This window comes from Thermobia domestica, chromosome 2, assembly GCF_964235325.1.
Source record: "Thermobia domestica chromosome 2, izTheDome1.hap1.1, whole genome shotgun sequence".
Classification (NCBI taxonomy): domain Eukaryota; kingdom Metazoa; phylum Arthropoda; class Insecta; order Zygentoma; family Lepismatidae; genus Thermobia; species Thermobia domestica.
In genome coordinates this window covers 48,919,765-48,942,390 of record NC_137455.1, presented here as the reverse complement: position 1 = coordinate 48,942,390, position 22,626 = coordinate 48,919,765, and the positions used below count along the sequence as shown (strand labels likewise).

Below are 22,626 nucleotides of genomic sequence, written 5' to 3'. Positions count from 1 at the left end.
ATGAAAGAATTGGTGGAATGAGAATGTGTAAAAACTATGAAGAAAGAAAGAAAAAAAAAAAACAAGGACACAATGTTGTTCACCACTCCCTCTTATCTGAAGAATCGACAACGAAAGCGCTTATAGTATAGCTCTCTTAATGTTGTATTCCGGGTTCGATTCCCGGTTGGGACACAGTCGAAAAAGTGTAAAAGCTTCTTCAGGCCAGCCATTCTAAGTAAGGTTTTCCTCATTCACAGTAGACAAATGCCGGGATGGTACCAAACATACAGATCCTAGGCTCCTTCCTTCCCTTTCCTCGGATAGTGTGATCGCCAGGGACCTCATCCCTCATGCGTGACGGGCTAACATGGCCATAGATGCCGAAAACCCCAAAATCTAACTCCTAATCTTAATGTTGTGTAACAATGTTATCAGATATAAACATATATCGGATTGTGAGACTATTACGCAAGTACATTATCTGTTGCCAACTTTTATTCCTCGTCACATGGAAGGTAAGTGATTAGTACTTACTTTGTTGTGATGGGAGTTTAATGCTCCTTTCTACTGTTAGTGCTTTGGAGAGTGAACGTAGTTTATCGTATGATGCTCTATATGAGCTTCAGTCGGGAACTAAACCCTATTCCAAAGAACGCTAACTATTTAGTCACGGAGGAGCCCGTTCATGGCATATGTTTAACAAAATGTGTTCATTTGAGCTACATTAATATTTACACAAGTTTGATCTTCATTTATTCGAAAAAGAACAAATAACTATTTTTTAACTTACAATCTATTAATTTAAGATCTATCTTCAAGAAATATGAAATATGTTTTGCCTGCTTTAACTCAGAAATTGTATGACAAGCGAATGAAAGCAAGGTAGGCATTTGACTTTATTTATGAAGCATTGTCTTGCATTACAGCACAAATTGAATATAACCACAAGCTAAATATTTTCAAATTTCACTAAACATTACCTGCTCCATGTCTCGCACTTTGTCCAGCCATTGTCTAAAATATTGTAAAGTCCACAACGAAACTTTTCTTTGTGCTTTATTCCTTACTTGAATTCTTGATTCAAGTCCTCTCTCCCCAAGCATCTGCTGATGTTGAAACTCCTTTTCAAATAAATAAATTAAAAAAAAAAAAAAAAAAAAAAAAAATGCATTTATGAACCTGTAAAGTTTTCATACATAAAAATAAATAATTTAAATTCTATAGTACTATTTAAACAGATCTGTCTGTGTTTCTTTCTTCCTGGTCATCCACAAGAATGCATCTTTTGTTTCATTTTGAAAGTTCTTTTGATTTCATTATTAATTGACAAAACTTTCAACTGTAGTCACATTAAACACAGTACATTTAATCGTTTGTGTTGAGCAGATGTGTCTGTTTGTGAACTATTATCAATTAGAATATTTTTAAATATCTCATTTGTCTTTTGGAAATATTCAAAACATTCTATTTTATCTAGACACGGTTAGATGTACATCTCGCTTTCTATAACCACATCAAGAAGAAACCTGGAGACACAACGAAAGTGAAAACTATCGCTTATGAAGATATTTTTCAAAATGCATGCAGCTTATTTAATTTGCATGTGCATGTGCGTAAAGAGTGCTTGTGTCACTGTTAACAGTATATTTTGCTACATATGCAGTACATAAAGAACAATTTCTTCCAGAAAAATAATAATGATGATTTAAAATATAAAACTCAATTACTATTGGTAACGAACGACATAATTTTTGGTTTGTTTCGATATTTTCGAAAACTACGCATGATAATTTATCCTCAAGCATGTTCAATTTGATGTCTTATATTTGGACAATATTGTATTTAAACAGAAATTGTCGAAAACTACGCATGAGGTTTTACACTTGCGCACTTCATTTTGTTCAGCACAAAAGATATATCGAGTGCTATATGTGTAATCTTTGGGCAAATATCTTTCCGTTAAACACTAGTAACATTGTAAAACAAGATTTTTTTTAATGGTCTTTCTTGAGTCGCGACGACCGCGGCTTTGTAACTTAAATTAACGATAAAATTCGGATTAAAACTCTGATAAAATACATACAATCACTTTCGAAGTTTTCAAGACAATCGTCTTGTTGGCAGAGCTTATATGAAGCAAGAGAAAAAGTAGAAAGAACATGCAGTCATAAATAATGGTCGGACAATTTGGAAATAATGTAAGGATGTTACAGCGGAAGAGATTGTGACAGGTCACTCTGAATAGGTGTATAGAAAAGTGCAGTAAATTACTGCTGAGAAATAATGGGAAAAGAGCATGGAGAAGGTAATGAAAATAGCAATGTGGGTAAAGACAATTGGGAGAAAAGCAATGAGAGTGAAGAAAACTACACAGTAAAAATAAAAACACTGTAAATTTTTTAAAAAATGAGATAATGGAAAGGATGAAATAATATTAAAAAAACTGATCATCGTTATTCAGTTTTTTTTTTATTTTATTTTAAAGAAAGAGCAAAACAGGCGGAAGAGGATACAATGAGTAGAGACGTTCACAAACACTTTAGTCCAAGCTCGCGGCTAGCAGACAGAGTGGAAATATATATTTTCATCTCTTTCTGATGGAAGGGGGATTTTAAGATGCAAGTACGAAAAGTTCACCCCAAGGTTGAGTCCTGATGGCCTATGTATGAGTAAATGAGAAATCTATGTATTGCCAGAGGAAGGATCATTGTTGATGTAGATAGATAGATTAGTTGCGGTTTCTTGGATATAGTATGAAGGACAGGGGCTGTATTTTAAAATTGATAAGATAAAATTGAAAGATTCACAATGGCTGGAATGACAAACTAATTACTTTTACGTCTTAGGGTATTCAAAATTGAAAATACAGTCGAAAATAGTCATGTTTTGCATCTAAGCTTTTGGTATTGCTTCGGAGCAAGAGCGAGAAGTTTTAGAGATCTAGTTCTCGTAAGCTATGGGCGGTTTGAAGCAGACAATTCTGAAGCACGTAGGAAAGGTATTCTCAGCTTTTATCATTAGTTACATGTAGAAAAGATGAATGAGATATTAGTTCTAGCAAAGAATAAAGATTAGAATAGTATCGTGTGGGAAGATTCGAAGTTTAATTACACAGGAAAAAATAAAAAGCACATTACTTCGGTCAAATAATCTTTTTCTCAAAACTAGTTTGATCCAAACATTTTGATTATATTAATATCGAAGTATTTATGTTTTATTCATATTATAAAGCAAGCTTACAATATAGATGGATAATTGTATCCATTTACTTACATAGTCTCTGTCATAGTTTTTACAACATTGAGTAGCTTCTCTAAGCATGCACTGGATCTCGTGCAGACTTAAACCGTTTAATTCTGTGTTGTTTTCCTTGTCATCAGACAACAGTAATCTCTCAGCTTCAGCAGTCTGTTCAAACATTTCCTCAATTTCCTACGGGAAGAGAAAGAGTTTAAAACTATCTTTAACAGGTATAATTGAGATTCTAACATGTATATTTAGTAATACCAGTTTGCTTAGATGGGAAGGATTAGTATTGAAGGTTGCTATTTGTAATATCTGGTGAGAAACAAAGAGATCAGAAGCTAGTTCAATTATAAAAATCTAGTGGTCGTAAAATTCATCTACCAAAATCTTGTGAGGACGTTGTGTACAGACCACTTAGAGTTTCACAAGTACAAACGATCGGTGACCGTCCTAGGCCATGTTATCTCCAAAGTATGTGGATATCATTCATAGCTTGTAAAGCAGTGGCAGCAAGAATTCAAATGGAGGAGATACAATTCAATCCCTATCATGCTTCTTAGTGGGAGAGAACTGTCAGCTTAGAAGGAACATAAGTTATTTAATTGAAACGAAAGAGGTTCGTAAAAGGCAAGTGTTACGCTGAAAATCGGCACAGAAGAGTTCTTTTCACGAACATTATATATATATATATATATATATATATATATATATATATATATATATATATATATATATATATATATATATATATATATATAGGGTGTTAATGAACTATACCGACAAAACTGTAAGAGGTGATTCCTCACATCAAAATAAGAAGGAAAATAAAAGCATATGGCGAAAAGTGCACAATTTCACAGCTATGGCTGCCACAATTGCGAAAAAGTCAAATTTCAAGAGGCCCTATTTCGAATTCCAGAAACTGTGGATAATGGTCCTTATCAGTGTAAAGGAAATCACTCATACGCAATCCAAAAATGCATATTTCATTAATTTTCAGTGGGTGTACAGAGTATTCCATACAGGGTGAAATTCCCAGACATTCCATCAACCGAATTTTCAGATATGCTTTGACTTTATGATTGGTTCAAAGTAGGCAAACGATAAGCCTTGATAACAGTGAACACGGAATCCTTTGGCTCGATGTCGAAAGTGGTCAAGATCGTCAACAGCACGGTCTCTCGTACTCGGAAAAAAGCATGCTGCGATGTTTTCTCTCACGCTTTTAAGTGAAAAAACGTGAAATATACCGCGACGAAATACATTGCATCAGACACTATTTCGAACACAAAAAACATGGAGCTGCCGGTTTCTAACACTTCTGACTTCTCTCCGAAGCATTGGATGTCCATTGTTGTCAAGGCTTACCTCTTGCCTACTTTGGACCCTGCTTGAAATCAGGGTATATCTGAAAAGTCTATTGAGAGCATATCTGAGAATTACACCCTGTAGGGAATACCCTGTATACCTATTAAAAATTGACGAAATATGACTTTTGGATTGTGTATGCGTGGCTTTCTTTACACTGATAAGGACCACCTTCCATTTTCTGGAATTCGAAATAGGGCCTGTTGAAATTTGGCTTTTTTCGCGATTTTGGACAGCCATAGCTCTGAAACTATGCACTTTTCGCCATAGGTTCATATGAACTTTTTTCTTATTTTGATGTGAGGAATCACCTCTTACAGTTTGTCGGTGTAGTTCATTAACACCCTGTATATACATACATACATATTATATATATATATATACAATGAGCAAACTTAATCACTAAAATGACAGTAGTTTGTATGTATCAAACTTTCACATTTTCATGAGATAGCTGCGGTATTACATTGACTTACCCTTCCTGTCAAGTTTCATGAAACATGTAGTGTGACCGACCTATTCAGTTGCATTTTTGTGAATTATAATTGAAAACTTGTAAAAAGCGTATCGAGACAAGGTGTTGGAGCCAGTCATCACGCGCAAGGGTCTCGGTCTCACTTATACCATGACAATGCTTATAACCCAACAGTGGAGCTGCCGGCAGGACTCTGTGCAGTACACAAGGATAGATGAATGAATCAGAAGTGACTCCAAAGGAATGTACTAAACTCATTGCCTGAGTGAGTCCCAACTTCAATCAACAGAACTGAAGTTTGTGGACACTACTGAAGAAATGGTTTGCACAGAACGGCATTTCAGTAACGCCATTTGTAATAGCGTGTTTTCCATTGGTAATCGTGTGTGCTCCATCGGTAACTGAACCCACTGACTTCGAAAGTAGGGATCGTGATAATTTTTAGAAATGATCATATTAAGTGTCCAGTATCTTTAGGTAAGGCATACTACAACAAATTTAAGATTTTTGGATTCCTGTTTTAATGGTTTATGAAACACACAGACTCAGAATTTATGTGATATGACTCGCTAAAATGCACAGTTTACATCTGTGTATATAATCTGGTAGAAAATTTTGAGTTTCCATAACTCACGAATTCTGTGTATCTATCATTAAGCAACTCATCCTTGCTATTGCTATTACTATTATTAATATTCTAATAATGCACAAAAAACTCTTGATTTTCTAATTCCAGTTTCAGATGTTTTTCCTTCGTCTACGTCCACTGAAAGCTACATTTCATAATCACAACTTTAAAGGAGACAATTACCTAAACATTCTAAGCTTAAATATGTGTCTTATAAAGTTATATTAACACCATATTATATTCAGTGGATTTTAATTTTTAGGCTATCGTCAGTCTGTTTATGAATCGAGGGAAAACTTCTGAGGACACGGAATGACGATGGTAAAATGAGTCACTTAGTTTTAAGATGCCATTGTGAACCTGATCTGAGTAATACTGAAGTTCGGTCAAGGGAGATTTTAACGGACTTACAGCAGAATTTTCATTTTGGTGTCGGAATTGCATGATCCATCAAATGAGAACGTTTGCTCTTCTCCAATCGTTCATGTATATAGTTAACATAGAAATGTTGAATCTAAATAAAATAATGTAAGTTAGTTTCACAACACAACAAAAGTAAGCAGTGTATCGGAAACCCACTGTTCAAAATCACACTTTCTGCACATCAAAGAAAGCATTCGTAATACTACGAATCGAAGGGATTGAATAGTGATTCAATATGAACATGTAAGTTTCAATAACAGGACACTACTCTATAATACAAAAAAGAGAATTACCGTAAGAAACGTTGATTGATAGGGACTAAGATTGAAATCAGGTACAGGTTGATTCCGCCACTTGCTTTTTTCATTCTGAACTTCAGCTTCCAAAGCAGTCTTTTGTTGTTCCAGTTCAGTTTTGATTTTCTCCAATGCACTCAAAGCGTTCTTCTGCTCTTCCTATTGAAAAACAAACAAGTAAGTACATATTATAAAAGATTGTTCTGTTAAGATAATATTATTGGTACTTTATGACTTCGTGCAACACGGAGGTTATGAGTGACCGGACTTATTGACAATGTGCGACTCATGACACAACTCGGATTTTCATCCGAGGTGTTGTAGTCTCACTAGGATTTGAACACCTGGAAAAACGCACACCAAGAGTGTACGGAAGACTTATTTATTTATTTATAAAAAAATAAAAAAATGAATAGAAAATAAATTATGAAAGTATCAAAGATTTATTATTATGATTATTAGAATGAATAAGTACAGAGGATTTTAACCTTGACCATTACATGCCAATGTAAAATATAAAGCATTTCTTTGGAAGTCCATAAAGTTTAGGATTTATGCAGATCTCTAAATTACTATTGATCCCAAATAAACTATTGATCGAACTATAGACTCCGTGTATATACAAATTTTACAGTCACTTCTTCTTTATATACCACAACTAACTTCAATACAATAAGTAGAGCTCTGATTAGCCTTTTACGTCCAGTTTCCCGTCTTTCTCTTTGTCTGGAGGAAGAAGAAAATTCTTTGCTTAGCACATATACATTTTGTGAATATAATTACAATTATAAGATTGCCTCACTTGTAATTTTTGCCAGTTTCAAAAGATTCAAATTGAATTATCCCGTTAAAAGGTTTAAGTGAAATTGTCTTTTATTTATTTGTTTGTTGGATTCCTCTTCAAAATTAGATCCATGTTTATATAGCCTCGGTGCTGAAAAAGGACCTAAAGTCCAATCAATATTTACTTGTGTTTGTTTTTACAACTTTCCAAGTGACAATACTTTATGCTGTAGTGACTCTTTTGGGTACCAAATTGCTACAATCTTCAATATTATAAGATAAAAGAATTCTAAAACGAACATAGGAAAAGGTGAAGAAGTGGAAGGAAAGATAAAGCACCTATATACTCCCAACACGTAATATTTGTGAGTTAATACTACTGAACATTCATGCACTGTGAGTGTCTTATGTTAGTGCTGTATTGGGTGATAATATAATAGTATGCGAGTAAGTATAGCACTGATTAGTGGGTACAATAATAAAGACATTGGTACTAGTGAAAAATGGTAGACCTTTCCGATTTTCAGAGGGCAAACTGTGTATGTATTATTAATTGGAGCAAGTGTCCATGGTAATGAAGGTATACAGAACTAGTTGCAAGACGTCAGAGGATATGAATAGTGAACAGACACTAAGCTCTGATGAGAGGATTACGGATCATTAAAGAGATTTATCGTGAAGAATCGTAGAGCTAGTGCGACGTGACTGACTGCAGAACTCAATTAGCATCTGAAACGACCTGTTTCTTCAATCATAATCCGACGATCTACATAACCTTTAACATTCGAAGTCGAAATTAATGACGAGAACATAACTGCCGATGATTGGATGCCACTAATATGGTCCAATTAATAATTTTCCCCCTTGTTTCCGACAAAGTTTAGGTTTATGCATGGGCGTCTCTCCATGTAAAAATTGAGGGGGATGATTAGCACAAAGAATGCTTGTAAACTCAATCAAAATTTACGTAAAAATCATGAGATGAATGGAAAGCTACTTGAATTAAGAACTAGCGGAATCGGGCTTCTACCTCTACCAGAACAATTAATCATAATAATCTGACATATTTTCAGCCTGAAAAGACATTATTGACGACATACGATACCTTCAAAACTGAACATTCCTAAACTAATGCCGTATGACATAAAACAATGAGGTTTAGTTCAGCTTCTGATTTTTTTTTTTTTTGTTTGTTTGTTTGTTTTTGTTTTAAAAGTAAAGGCGTTATTTTGGCATTTTAGTGAAAACTCTAATGAATTCAAATGTGGGAATGACTTTTGAAAAATTCTGTACTTTGAAAGAAAGAGTTTATAGGGAATGTATATTTTTCATACCAAGTTTAAATTACTACTTACAACAGTATGACCCAGCTGCTGAAGATGGTGTTCGTAAGTCGATTGCTGCTGCATCAGTTGTAATTCAGCTTCCTTCTTTGCTTGTTCGAGCTCCTGAACAGCCTGTTGTTTTGCTTCCTGTAGTTCTAATCTTAGCCTAAAAAAGAAAAGCATTAATCCTTATTTACAAGTAACTGAAGATAAAATTACGACACAACTACCATATTTATTATTACTTTAATAGATATTAGTAAATAAACAGAGCTTACTGTAATTTTCTAAAAATTTGGTTCATGAATTATCTGAATACTATAAATTAAAATTACTGCAAAAGCTGCAAAGAAAGTTTCGCGAATAAAACGGTTCTCCAGTTGTTTCAGCTACCTTAATCTAACACGTTTAACATAGTTTACTTTAGTTTGTGGTATCATACATCATGCCTCTATCTGCGACTCATTGAATGAATCATCCCATCATATGTTATTACCTTTCTTTCCTTTTAATACAATAATCACTTGTTGTAATAGAACAATTTAAATGAAGTCGAAAAATATGAATATCATATTATTCGCGGTAATTTAAATGTTTAGTATTTTGACTCAAAATTTACTTTCAGCCTCTGGATGAAAAATATTCATTTATCTTATTCGCGAATGGGTATTTTGCTTACCTTTATAGATCATCAGTGTAGTCGTCAAGAAGCAAAATTAATTTCGAATATGAAACTTTTCTCAAAACTATTCGTAAGCTATACTTTAAAGCACAATATATAACTACCTGATAAGTGATAACAGCCAAGTAAATTATCATGTGGTAGTTTCTACTGAATATTTGCTTTATGGAAGTACACGGATATGTAACGTTCAATTTTTTTTTTGTAACTTGATTATCTCGGAAACAAGGTCTTATATAAGCACGAGGAATGATAGAGGTTTCATTTATATCCACCAAAAATTAAAAACATCGATTAATTTAATTTGTGTCTGACATATGTAATACGTGATCCTGTGTAGCCTAATGTTTAGGACGGGTGTAGTCCTAATCGAAGCACTGAATCTGAGTGTTCACGAATTGAGTTAATAGGAAAACTATCTGAATTAAAAGATAACGAACTCGGTCTAGAACACCTGAAATAATGGCGCTGAAAACCACGCTCTAATTAGTACCACCCAGTTGAGTATATATCAACACTAGTGCATTTCGGAGAAAAGTATTGGGAACCTATTATGACTGGAGAAAGCAGCGGTATTGAAACTACTGTGATATTGGTGGTTGTACGAAAACATTTTTTCATCACTTTTACCTAGGGAAAAATCTGTAAATACATTTTGAAAAGCTTAGAACTCCCTCGTAGATATAATGAACCAACTATCGATTAGAGAAGTGTAACTATAGGGCAGATTATTTACAGAAGAAGATATTAATATTCAATGTTATAAATTTGTATGTATGTCTTTAAACGTTAATTCAACACAGACAAGGACACATGGACGGAGACAAGCGCTTGTATTGTCGCTTAGCATTGGAATTACTATTTGTTCTAAAATATAGAAGATGCAGGAAAAATGCGAACGATTCCTTTGAGAAGCAATACAAACAACAGATTCTCGGAACATAGACGATATTTCAAGGTGATCCGATGAGAACGAACTTATAAAAGTAAGTGAAACTGCTTCGTGGTTCTTTATTCCTCTTCGATCTGGTTAACACGAAGACTCCACGGTGCTGCATAGAAATCTAGAACGCTTTAGTATGCACCTAAGTCGGTCTTTCTGCTACAGCAAACTGCAGTTTTTTTTTTTTTTTTTTTTTTATTTCGCTGGAGCAAAATAAGAAGAAAAGTTTAAGTGTACAGTTAAATGGACCTCTCTCGTTAGGATCTGGACACTACAGTATATCAACCACTCTGTTTTCTGTAAACTGGAGTTTTTCATCAATTGGTCTGTAGGGGACCAAAAATGTGCTCTGTGCGGCATATTTTTTCTTTGAAATTAGCCCTCAATACTGTAACCATTGCGATGATAATTTGAAAATAGTCCGACAAACCCTGACATATGTTTAATAATAAAAACTTTCACAATATCTACATTAGAGATAAAGGGTTTAAAAATAACAGTCTTTCGTCTTTAATGTGTATTATTATGTTACAAGTAAAACTATTTGAATTAATACATAATTTAAAAGAAAGGTCTCACCTTAATGTAACAAATAAACTTGACTCAATAGCAATCTATAAATTCATAAAGATACAAAATAATGTCCATTTAAAGTGAGGAGGTGCTTTCTAAAAGTAATGGAGAGATTTGAGGAATGCCTTCAGTCTCATCCTGAGCAAAGGGAAAATCCCGGCCTACGCCTCCTCGAAGGAGAAAGCGGGCAACGTCTTAGGCAGTCAACGTAGATGGGGACCGACTGACTCCCGGAATAAGGAGTCAACCTCTACCAGGTGCCAACGGCTTCCTCCGAGGGCAGATGGAAGGGTAGAAGTCAGGATACCTCTTGTTCTTAGAAGGGGAAACTGTCCCAAAAGGCGGATGACCTACAAGGTGGTCAACAGCGTGGACATATGGAAAGCAAATAATTGAACTTGAGCGAAGTGAGATGGTCAGGAAAAGATGAGATAATATTGGGAAATTACACAATATTCTATTCGGGTGGCGTTAAGACCGAGAATAGTGTCGCGATAGCAATGAGGAATGAAGGAGCAAGAAGCGTAACCAAAGTGGAATGCCGCAGTGACGCTTGATATTTTAATGCACTGGGGCTAAGTGCAAAGCCAGTGGATATTGTGATAATACAAGTATATATGCCAAAAACCGACCATAGTAATAGAAGACTTCAATAGTGTAGTGGAAGAAGGAGCTGTGAATAGAAGACTAGGTAGAAGAAACGCACGGGCCAAATTCTTATCGAGCTCTGTAGGCAATATGATATAGTGGTGATTAATATGTGGTTTAAGAAAAGAAACAAAACAAGCTGTACACTTGAAAAAGTCCAGGAGATAAGAAACGCTACCAAATCGATTACATTCTTGTCAAGCAACATTTTAGGAATAGTGTACGCGACGTGAAGACACTACCGGACACAAATTACGTCCGCTATTGATCCGGATTGATTGGATCACAATCTCATAGTGTAGAAGTGCAGACCTGGTTAAAGTCAATTGCGAAAAATTGGAAGAATCATCGAAAATGGAACCTAAAGCGACTAAGAAGTATGGACAGAGATGTGAAAGAAGAGATTAAAGAAAAATTCTGAGCAATGAGTGACATGGTAGGCAATGAGCGATATGGTAGAAAATAATTGGGGAAAAGTTAAATAGATTCTACTAGACACGCTTCACAATAACATTGGCAAAATGGAAAGGAAACCATGAATAACTGAAGTAATACTTAAGAAGATGGAGGAATGCAAACCACGAATATCAAAGAATACCGAAGGGTGAATGAATTGAGAAGGGAGATGGGCAAACCCAAAGAGAAGTATATGGAAGAAATATGTGAAGAAAAGAAAAACTTCAGTTGCGGGGAAGATATGATCTGATGTATCAGAAAGCACAAGAATTAGGAGGGGAAGCTAATAAAAATGTAGTCACTGATTATCAAAGAGTCCTTAGAATGTGGGAGGAATACATAAAGGATCTGTATGATTACCAGAACCACTCCAAAAGATACTGCGATCAAAGCAGAGAAGAGGTGGATGATGAAGAAGAAGGACCTAGTATCAAAGACATACGAAGGAGGAAGGCCACTAGAGACGACGACGTATTAGCAAATTTACTCAAGGAAGTAGGAGATAATGCAGTAAAAGTACTGACTTATTAACAAGATTCACCTGAGTGGAGAGTGGTCAAAGATTTTCTTAATGTTACAATGGTTGCATTACCCAGGGAAAACCAAGCAAAGAAATGCAGCGATCACAGACCATTAGCCTTATTCCCCACACTGGAAAGAAAAGAAATCGGGGTCAACTGGAGAGATCGTTGACTCATTCGCAACCTGTACATAGAACAAGTAAAGTTGCGTTTGAATCAAGAAGAAACCAATAGTGTGAAGACTGGAAGGGGTGTCAGGCAAGGATGTAATATCTCGCCTCATTACTGAATATTTACAATGAATGTTTAATGAAGGAAACATTAATGGGAATTGGAAACATTAATGGAGATTTCAAGATTGGAGAGCAGATCATTAACGAGATCAGGTATGTGAATAACACAGTTATTATGGCTGAAACCAAAGATGGATTACAAGATGAATATTTGATACTGGGAAACAATATGAAATGGAAATCAACATAGAAAAGCCGAAGGTCAGGTAAATATCTGTGGAACGGATCAGAGTAGAACAAAGTTAGCGGGAAGAGGTCGATAATTTCAAATATCTGGGAAGTATTTTGAAGACAGACATTTACAGTACCAAAGAGATCAGGTGAAGAATTGCCACAGCGAAAGCAGCATTTAACAACAAAAGATCATTCTTAACTAGCAGGCTTAATATTGGACTAAGGAAGAAGTTGATAAATTGATATATATGGAGTATTGGATTGTATAGTTCAGAGACTTGGATATTACGGAGATTGGAGGTGAAATATATAGGGAGCTTCGAAATGTGGTGTTGGAGGAAGATGAAGATAGAATAGATAGAAAGAACAAACGATGTTTTAAAACGGATAGGAGAGAAAAGGACACTTCTAGCCAGCATCTTTCGTAGAAAGGCCAATTGAATTGGACACATCTTGTGAAGAAATTGAAGGGTAAGTGGAAAAAACAAGGAATGTCCATGTGTGTGCTTTAACGGGTGCTTTGTCCTATCTGTTGGTGACTCTTGGTACTATTTGACTGTATATACTAAGCATGCATACATGTAGAAATGTCCATGTAAAAAGGGGCAAAAATTTGTCTGCAGTTTTGTAGCATTCCTTCTTTTTACCCCTTACCCTTCAATTGTCTTCTTCATACCGCCATAGAAGAAAAGATGGAAGGAAAGCGAGAATACGAAGAAGAACAACTGAGCGATGATTTCAAAAATTGAAGAAAATATTGGATGTTAAAAGAAGAAGCTGAAGATCGAGAAACGTAGATAAAACATCTTCAGGCCCTATATATGGATGGTGTAGAACCAGAGTGAACCAACTCCACTTTCAGCTATTTTGAGATATTTTCTGATTCTTGAGTTGGCCCACTGTTTGTACTGCCAGAATGAACGCGCTGTAGCACTCGTAAAGTGGTGTGTTATCGTGAAAAAAAAAAAAAAAAAAAAAAAAAAAAAAAAAAAAAAAACTTACAGTACAGCTCATAAGAGTGGAAATTCTACCTCTACGTTTTTCCGTTTTCTACTTCATGGCTTTTGGTCCACTCTGGTTCTACACCACCCATATATAAAACTTATTAGTCCCAGGACCTTAACTTTATAACGTAAGATGTAAAAATATTGTATTTAAGTTAGTTGCAAAATTTTAAAATTTAATTCTGAATTCTGGAGTTTAAGATTTGTAGCTGCAATAAATATATATCTTGGATGCTTGTGCACAAAAATCAATTTTCCAGTCACGTTCAAAATAGTATCAGTGGTACTATTAACTTCTTCTTCTTCTTCTTCTTATTATTATTATTTTGACTTAATGCCCTTTACATAAGTATCGAAGGTATTTCACGATTAATTTTGTTAAGCTGCGTAGAAACAACTTACGCAGTCATGTAGATATTGTTAATCAGTTGTGTAGAAAATTTTTTGTTGTAACAACAATGACAACACTCACCTTTCTTCTTGTATCCGATACAGTTCCTCACGAGCGAATTCAAAATCAATCGGTTGTGATAGAGGATTTCCTGATCGATTATATGGATTGTTTACTTTAAAGAAATGATTGCCACCAATGACAACTCGGTCACCATGATACAGCGAAATAGGATCAGTAACAATATTTCCATTCACAAATGTTTCAGCATCAGAGCCAGGATATAAAGTCAAATTTCCACCTACATTCTCTATTTCACTGAAAAAAAAGAAGAAAATTAGTAACTGTGATCTTACAATTATGCCAAATTAATAGCCAAAATTACATCCTCCTTTAAATATATTAGAAAGTTACTCAACATCTCAAGAATAAATTTGGCTTTAATTGTTAATCTGAAATTAGGGAAAGAAAAAAATAATTTAGCATATATTCGCATATAATGGGATTTTTTTTTAATGATTCATGCAAGTTTTCATAAGATAGTCATATTTCTGTAATGACTCCATTCTACTTTCTTCATACAATAATGTACAACACTGCAAAGTTACAAAATATGTTTTCCTCATACAGGTAAGTCATTTTTGATCGAAACAATAATAGAAACAAAATATTCAAGTACTACTTCGGGTCATCTTACCTGATATCTTCCTGGAATTAGGGGGGAGGGGAGGGGCAGAATTTCATAGGTTGCAATTATTGGAAGTATGCAAAAAAGCCAATAGCGTTCACTTTCTACAAGATTTAATTTCCGATCTTAAAACTTTGCAATAAATAAATTCATTAAATGTTTTATTGAAACTTTCACTATGATTAACAAATAACACCTATAGTAAATATTACAACTGAACATACATTTATAATAAATGAGATAGTAAAATAAGTTCCAAGGGAACAATGTAGTTACTGGTGCATAAGTCTTCACTTACCTGAAACGAACAATAAGAATTTTAATTTTAATTTATCATAGTCGAACTGTACATACGACTATAATATTAATTTTCTGAGACGATTATCGGATTTGATATCCCCATTAACACCTACTCATTACAAAATTTGTACTTGTAGTATGATTACCATACTGCGGAAATAACCTCAAACGATAGACCCAATCTCTATTCTCTGAGGGAATATTCAGATACTTCTTTCTACCCCTCCATTTCGGAAATAAACACATGTGCTGAGTCGTTACTTACTCCGTAGGAAACGTTCGAGGACAAAGAAATAATATCGAGTAGATGCATAGAGGTTAAAAATATTTTGAAGCTTACCAATGCTCATCTGCTACTAGTGGACCCCACAATACGATTTCTGATCCTTCATCATTTCCACGCTTTCCTCTTACGTGAATTCTACCTTCTGGCAATACATATAACAATGTTCCTGAAAACATTGGATCGTCTGCAAGGCTCACTAAACATGGTTGACTTTCATCTAGTTTCACTGCAACGCCGCACTTTTTCAAGAATTGAAATTTAGCTGACTTACACTTTTCAGCTTCTTCCAATCTTTCGGCCCATGATCTATGATAAATAAAACGAAAAATTTAGTATTGATAAGGAGAACAGCAAAAAACAAAATATATCAATACTATACAAATAAATTATTAACTATACAATATTATATAATCGACGGTTCTCCGTATCAATACTATACAATATTTAATATTTATTTCAATCCTTGAATTTGTAGTATAGGGAATTTTTTCCCCGTACTAAACATTTATAAATTCTATCAGTCTTGAGAGGGTGATAATATTTTTGAAACGCTGGCAACTTCAGGTTTACACTATAAATTCTTCAAAGAATACCACTGTTATTGAAAGGACAATAAGTTAGCGTTTCAATACATGACTGGTAAATAAATATTAATTTGTAGTCAACTACTAAAACTTAACCAAAGTAACCAAATATTAACATTGTACGAAGAATAAAGTAATTTTTATTATAAAAATATTGGTAAAATATATTACTCAAAAGTGTTTCCTGTGCATGTGATTCGATTTTTCGGACGACGCCTCCTACCCACTACAGTCAAAATAACAGGTAGAATTCATTACAGATATTTGAAGTATTGTAAAACTTGCCTAAAATAACAAACTGTACACAAAACTTACTTCATGCACTAACGGGTTAACTAATTCGGTACCAAAAACTACTTTTCTACCATATTTTTCTCGTTGGGTTTTCCTTTGATCCAACTAATTTTCTATATTTTTCACACCCACGATCCGAGTCTCTAATTGTTTTTCGTTGCTTCCTTGTAGTGTCCATGTTTTTGCACCAACCTATGGTTGACGTGTACAAGAAGAAGACAGTACAATGATCCATATGAAAGGTTTAACGAGTCTTTTTCGCAGTTTATTCAAACACACACACAATCAATTTTTGTTCTCTTTAAATGTTTCTTTGCCATTCCTATCCTTGCATTTATTTCATGTTCGTGCTACCTACCGTTTCCCTTGGGTGCTGGCTCCCGAAGAACTCCCTAAGAAAACAGCTGATAACAATTCTGGTCCAGGCTCATACTCTGTTCAGGCGCAGATTGATAATATTGAAATATAACAAGTGATTTGACATGAGCAACGTTGGTGCTTTTGAGACTCAGGTTGTATTACACTTACTTTTGCGTATGCACACGCATACATATACGTAACTGGCAAGCCGACTGCTCGCAGGGATTCTCACACACATGAATGAAGACGATATTTCCTTAGGTGAACTCTTATTTATTAAATATGAATATATATGGGTACGGAGCGGAATAAGAAATATATATTAACAACACACAAAATTTTCACTTTACAGAGCTAAATGCTCAAACAGAAGAAATTGCACTGATGCAATCGAATAGACGAAACAATGAAAAATAAAACACTTAATACTGCATGATAAGTGTAGATATGCGCACACTATATACGAACACTAGAAACATAGCCCTTGTTTTAGATATCACTTGCACTATAAATTTACTATTCGCATTGAGATGAGACTTTCACTGCGTAATAATGACAAGGGGAATGGGGAAGTACGGGAAGCTCTGGTTGATGAAGTTTCTTGACTCCAAAAGGGTGCTACATGTCCAGAAGGTATTCGTTTACTTTTTAGCTCCACACACCAGTAAGATTCCTCTTACAGATTTAAGTATTCTTCATGCTTCTTTATATTAATAGAGCGACACAATGCTCTTCCTACGATGACTTCCACTCACTCTTCTTACGACAACTTTTTGCTTGCTTCCCGCTTCTACTGACGCTTGGGAACAACCCGTTCGCTAGACTTAGGGTTGACAATGCATTATACCAAATAATAAAGAAATGCTAAAGTTTTCTGCATTCATACACAATGCCAATAGGTCGATGTTATAATAGAGAACACTGGCAACATTTGATTCGGTCCCGTGGGAGTGAAGCTTGGAAATAATAGTTAAAAAAAGTGTTGCAATCTGAACTAGTAGATTCTTTCCATGGCTATTAGATTTTTATACACTACTGTTATACGTAAAACAGTTCAGTGGAAAGGAGCAAACGATGGTAATCGTGTAAATGAGTCATTTCACCTACGACTCCTGCAAGCCATGAACACTGTTCTCACGGTAGGAAGGATGACGTAATATGAGTGCGTGAGAACACGACAGACACAATATCGCTCACACACAATATCAACTTCGTGTCCAAAAATATTCCCAATCTTGATAAATGTTGTTACGAAAAAAGTATATGCGGAACAGTCATGGTAACGAAGACTATAAGTTGGAACTATTTTTAGGAAAAGAAAAAATGAGTCTGTTGCTGCGAAGTACTTTGTCCAGACGATAAGCGTTGTATTGAAAAACAACAAGTTCTTTGTTTCATCGTGAGAAACGATAAGAGCGACTGAAGAATACCTGCAGACAAAGAAAGAGTTGAAGTTCTCACCAAAAGAGAAATAGCTTTTCTTTTTTATGAGTAAAATAATAATTTCGTTACATGGACAAAAGTTAAAAAGAAATACACTGTTCGTCCAAAAACATAGTTTTGTGGCCGGGCTGACGGTCACATTCGCAATTCATGTCTTTATAATAATACTATCTAGGTACCGAAAACCATTTACCTATTTTACTTTGTTCCTACTTTTATTGTTGTATTCCAATCATCTCTTCGGTTATTAAGTTTATTTATTAATTTTTTATGCCACATACTTCTTACCTTTCTTTCAAGTTTTCTAACATGTTAATTTTCGTTCAGATTCTGCAACAAGGATGTATTTTCTGCAAACGATATACATCTAAATCTTCAATTTCCTACCGACATGCCACCTTCCTTCTGTAGATCTTTCTTCACTATTTTTTTCTAAATAGATATTAAATATTAGTGAGACGTAACATCCCTGTCGCACCCCCTTATGGTTACTCTCTCCTCTGGTATTCCTTGTCTATACTAATTTTGACTTGATGATTTGTATAAAATCTATGAGAAGTCTCTAATCCTTCTGCACAAACTTAATCATCCTTAGCACTCTCATAAAAATTCCCAGTATACTAGATCGAAAATCTTTTTTGGATGAAAACACGCATACACTTCATTTTTTTTTCTTCTTTCAACTTTTCACCGATTACTTAACACGTAAATCCAAACCGTTTCTCTTCAACTTCCTTATTTTGTTTTCTTCCATATAACCTTTTTTTAGTATTCGAAGCATAATTTTTGCTGCGAGTGACATAAAACTAATTGTTCATAACATATTCTATTTGATATTTCGGTTCTTTTAGTGGAATTTTAATGTGTATCATCATCTCTTGTGTTAGTAGAACAAAATATTCCCACTTACAAGTGACTTCTATCTGCAAAAATTGATCTGTCCCTTCCCTCATTTTAAAACACATACTTGTCTACTACACTATTTTTTTCTTTTCTCTCTACATATAATCCTCTCTATTTTTTATGTTATTTACATGTACTTCTTCAGTTGCTTGCGAAGTAATTAGTGCGTAAGGTAAAAGATCGTTCACTTTGTTTTAAATCTTACTGTGATAAACTGTTTTACTTTCATTATTTTCTCTATCAGGCAGGAACTCAGAATTAATTTCACCAGTTACAATTGTCTTTCATTACTTAAATAAAACGTGTCCTATCTTTCGTTTTGTAATTTTCCATTACCGTAAATTCTGGATTCTAACACACATTCTGGATTATTTTACTTCTTCTCTGAGAATATTTTTTTAAATTTTAGTCTCTCCAACATTGTACGTACATTTCATGTTTCTCCACTTTTTTTTCCCCTTGTAATTTTTCTCCATGTAAGTTGCCTACTTTGTTATTAGCTTGTCTAAGTATCAGCATTGCAAAAGATCCCAGTTTTTATGCGCCAAAGTAAATAAACTAAGACACAAACAACTCAACTCAAACTTCTTACAAGATAGTTACTATGCTTAAGCAGAATTGGCCTGAATGTAATCGATGGATAGCAGACAAATAGTGACTCATTTCATCGAGAAGATAAAAAAATCGCAATCTGATGCAACTGTAGGCAAGTCCTGTGTAAATTGTTCTACTGAGTAAACTATAGTATCGGAGATGAAAGGCAAATCATTCTTAGTGATTGCAAAATTTCAAAATTTGTGTTTCCTGTTAAGATTATACGTAAAAGTCCAACATAAATGTATCAATATCACGTGCCAAAATTTGGGACGGAACATTTCATGCATTACCTTGTTAAATCAAATCAAGAAGCTCATAATACCTCTAGTGAAATTGTCATATTAATATCTTCTAATTTAAACGATTAACTGGAATTCAAGTTGTACATATTTCACAATCACGAAAAAATCAATTTTTACGTTACAGGAACTTTAGCCCAAATCAATCCATGCATTTGAAAGTTTCTAACTAAACATCATTACATCTGTACTTGCACAAACACTAAAATGCTGAAGCTTTTTTAAAGTATACTATGTTTCGAAGACAATAAACACATTTATCACCAGCACTATGAGACTTGTTGATTTTACCTTTCAGCTTTAGCAAGTTGATCAGCGCTTTCCCGAAGTTGCTGTTTTAATCTTTTTATTTCTGCTTCTTTTGTCAGTATTTCAGGGCATATTGTAGGATCATCTGTTGGAAAAATGTGCTCGAGAGCACTATTCTTCTGTTTTTCGAAGTTCTCCCTGAGCGCACTAAGGTGTTCTATTTCTGCCCGTAGCTCTCTAGAACAAAGCATGAAAGTGATTTGTTACAATTTCGAGCTTCACATATAAGAAATCAGTGCTTCGATATTCATATTTTCAGACTTTATTGTGATTAATGCTATTATTATACTTAAACTCTACTTCGTATCACATGCAAGCAGGACAGTGCATATCGAGAATACGAAAACAATGGTTTAGAAGGAAATCATAAGCTAACTATTTTATACAGAAACTATTTCTACTTAAGTTAGCTATTCGCAACTTGCAACATCCATTTATTACAAAAATAGTAAATTAATAATTGACCAAACAGATTCATTATGTCAAAATTATATAATTCTAAAAAACATTGATATGTTTTTGTGGTGGAGCACTAGAAGCAAGAGTAAGTAATAGAGAAAGATTAAATATACGGAGATAGGTACTTAAACAAACAACAGACTGATAATGCTTCGACATAGACGAAATGAAAGAACAGGCGCAGGCGCAGCACAGAAACGTTAAAAGTGCTGAAACAATAGTGGCTGCTAGCAAAGTAGTCGTGGTACGCAAAATCCAATAGTTTTAGGGAAAATTAGATTCTACCATTTTCCGATGCACACTTCACTTGTTCCAGTATAGTTAAAACATGAGTGCCACACCTACAAATTTGTGTGGAACTCCACTGTAAATGATGATATGCAACGCGACCCCACCTTCCCCGGCTTGCATCACCTACTAAACCACATCCAAACGGGACTCCATTGAAGTGGTGTTACGCAAAATTACGACATTGATGGCGTTAGACAATCGACGGATCCAGCGTGGTATGGCTACCCAATTTCGTGTGTTTCAACCCACCATGCCATTCAAAAACAGTTATCATCTCAAGATGGTCCATAATAAGCCGCATTTTCATGCGCTGAAAGCCAGCCTGTTGTCTAATGGAAAATCAGTCGAAGAAAGCTATATGAGAGCCACCTGGTTGGAGATTTGTGGAAGATTTTAGTCATCGTCGATGAGGCATGTATATATATGACCAATTATGGGAAAGGAACAAGCAGTTACTTAAAAAAGTATCGATGTAAAACGACAAATCAATTTCATTCATCAGGCAACACCACGCAGTGCTCGTAGTTCTTAGGTGCCGCTAAAGTAAGCAGCCAGTATTTTCGATCCGACAAATGGCGAGTTCAGAGTACAAAGTGTGAGATCAGCTGTTCTCTCCACCTGTATGGTGTGTCACGTACCGATATGCGTTGATAGTTCACGGAGGCATGAAGGTGTAATAGATGTGAAAAATGTATACTCATGGTGCGAAAGTTTAAAGACGGCTGAACGTCATGCGGTGACGAACCACGAAGAAGCCACGGAGAAGCCGGACTGATATCATGATTACAAGATTAGAGCAAGGGCGGATCCAGGGGGGAAACGATCGCCCCCCCCCAGAAGAGGAAGATTTCTTATTTTATATATATAAATAAAATCCATCCCAAAGTTTGGAGCCCTTAAAAGTAGCAGTATGACAACTCACCGCCCCCCCAGAAGTCGGTCCTGGATCCTCCCCTGGATTAGAGGAAGTTGATATGGAGAACCGTCGATTAGGTGTGTATGATATCGCCTCTAGACTTAACGTTACTATGGTAACTGCTGAGACCAGCATCTCCGTGGAATCTGTTTAAGACATTCTGTACGAACACCTGAAAATGCTAAAAGTTTTTTTTTCAAGATGGCTTCCCCGAATCCTGATCACAAGGTTGCACGAGTACTAATGTGTCAATACCAACACATCACGACGCCATGAATGGTGATTTCTTCAGCTGTCACAATTGGTGAGACTTGGGTATCGCTTTTCAATTCTGAAATGAGCTCCCTCGTGGCTATACGGTTAGCGCACGCGCTTTTGGAGTGGTACGATTCCCGGCTGAAAAACATGTGGCTCGGATCCCACGTTAAGCTGTAGGTCCACATCTCACATAGCCTCACTGCTGACGCTCTACTGAAAATCAAATCAAACCAATCAACCACGAAGTAAAACGCCAGTCGTCATAATGGAAGCACACAGACTCGCAGTCGAAAAAAGATTTCGGATTACTACCAGTGCTTAGAAAGTGATGACGTCCATGACTTGGGACAGCAAGGCTCACCCATTCTGTTCCAGAAGGCATTTTAGTCGTGTTTGGATCAGAAGATGCTTTGAAAACTAACCTCATT

The 22,626-nt window shown here is 35.2% G+C and overlaps 1 protein-coding gene across 2 annotated transcripts in view; it reads right to left on the bottom strand.

Moving 5' to 3' along the window:
- The window catches only part of neb (kinesin family member nebbish), a 194,969-nt gene that overhangs the window by 15,436 nt on the left and 156,907 nt on the right, over positions 1-22,626 (bottom strand). Inside the window, exons 10-16 of one of the 2 annotated variants that reach the window (XM_081741070.1) lie at positions 20,257-20,451; positions 15,540-15,791; positions 14,293-14,529; positions 8,557-8,692; positions 6,416-6,577; positions 3,256-3,414; positions 963-1,103 (exon numbers count right to left, since the gene is read on the bottom strand). In XM_081741070.1, coding sequence (XP_081597196.1) covers positions 963-1,103; positions 3,256-3,414; positions 6,416-6,577; positions 8,557-8,692; positions 14,293-14,529; positions 15,540-15,791; positions 20,257-20,451 — 1,282 coding nt within the window. The remainder of the gene's footprint in view (positions 1-962; positions 1,104-3,255; positions 3,415-6,415; positions 6,578-8,556; positions 8,693-14,292; positions 14,530-15,539; positions 15,792-20,256; positions 20,452-22,626) is intronic. The other variant, XM_081741077.1, reaches the window with a different exon arrangement.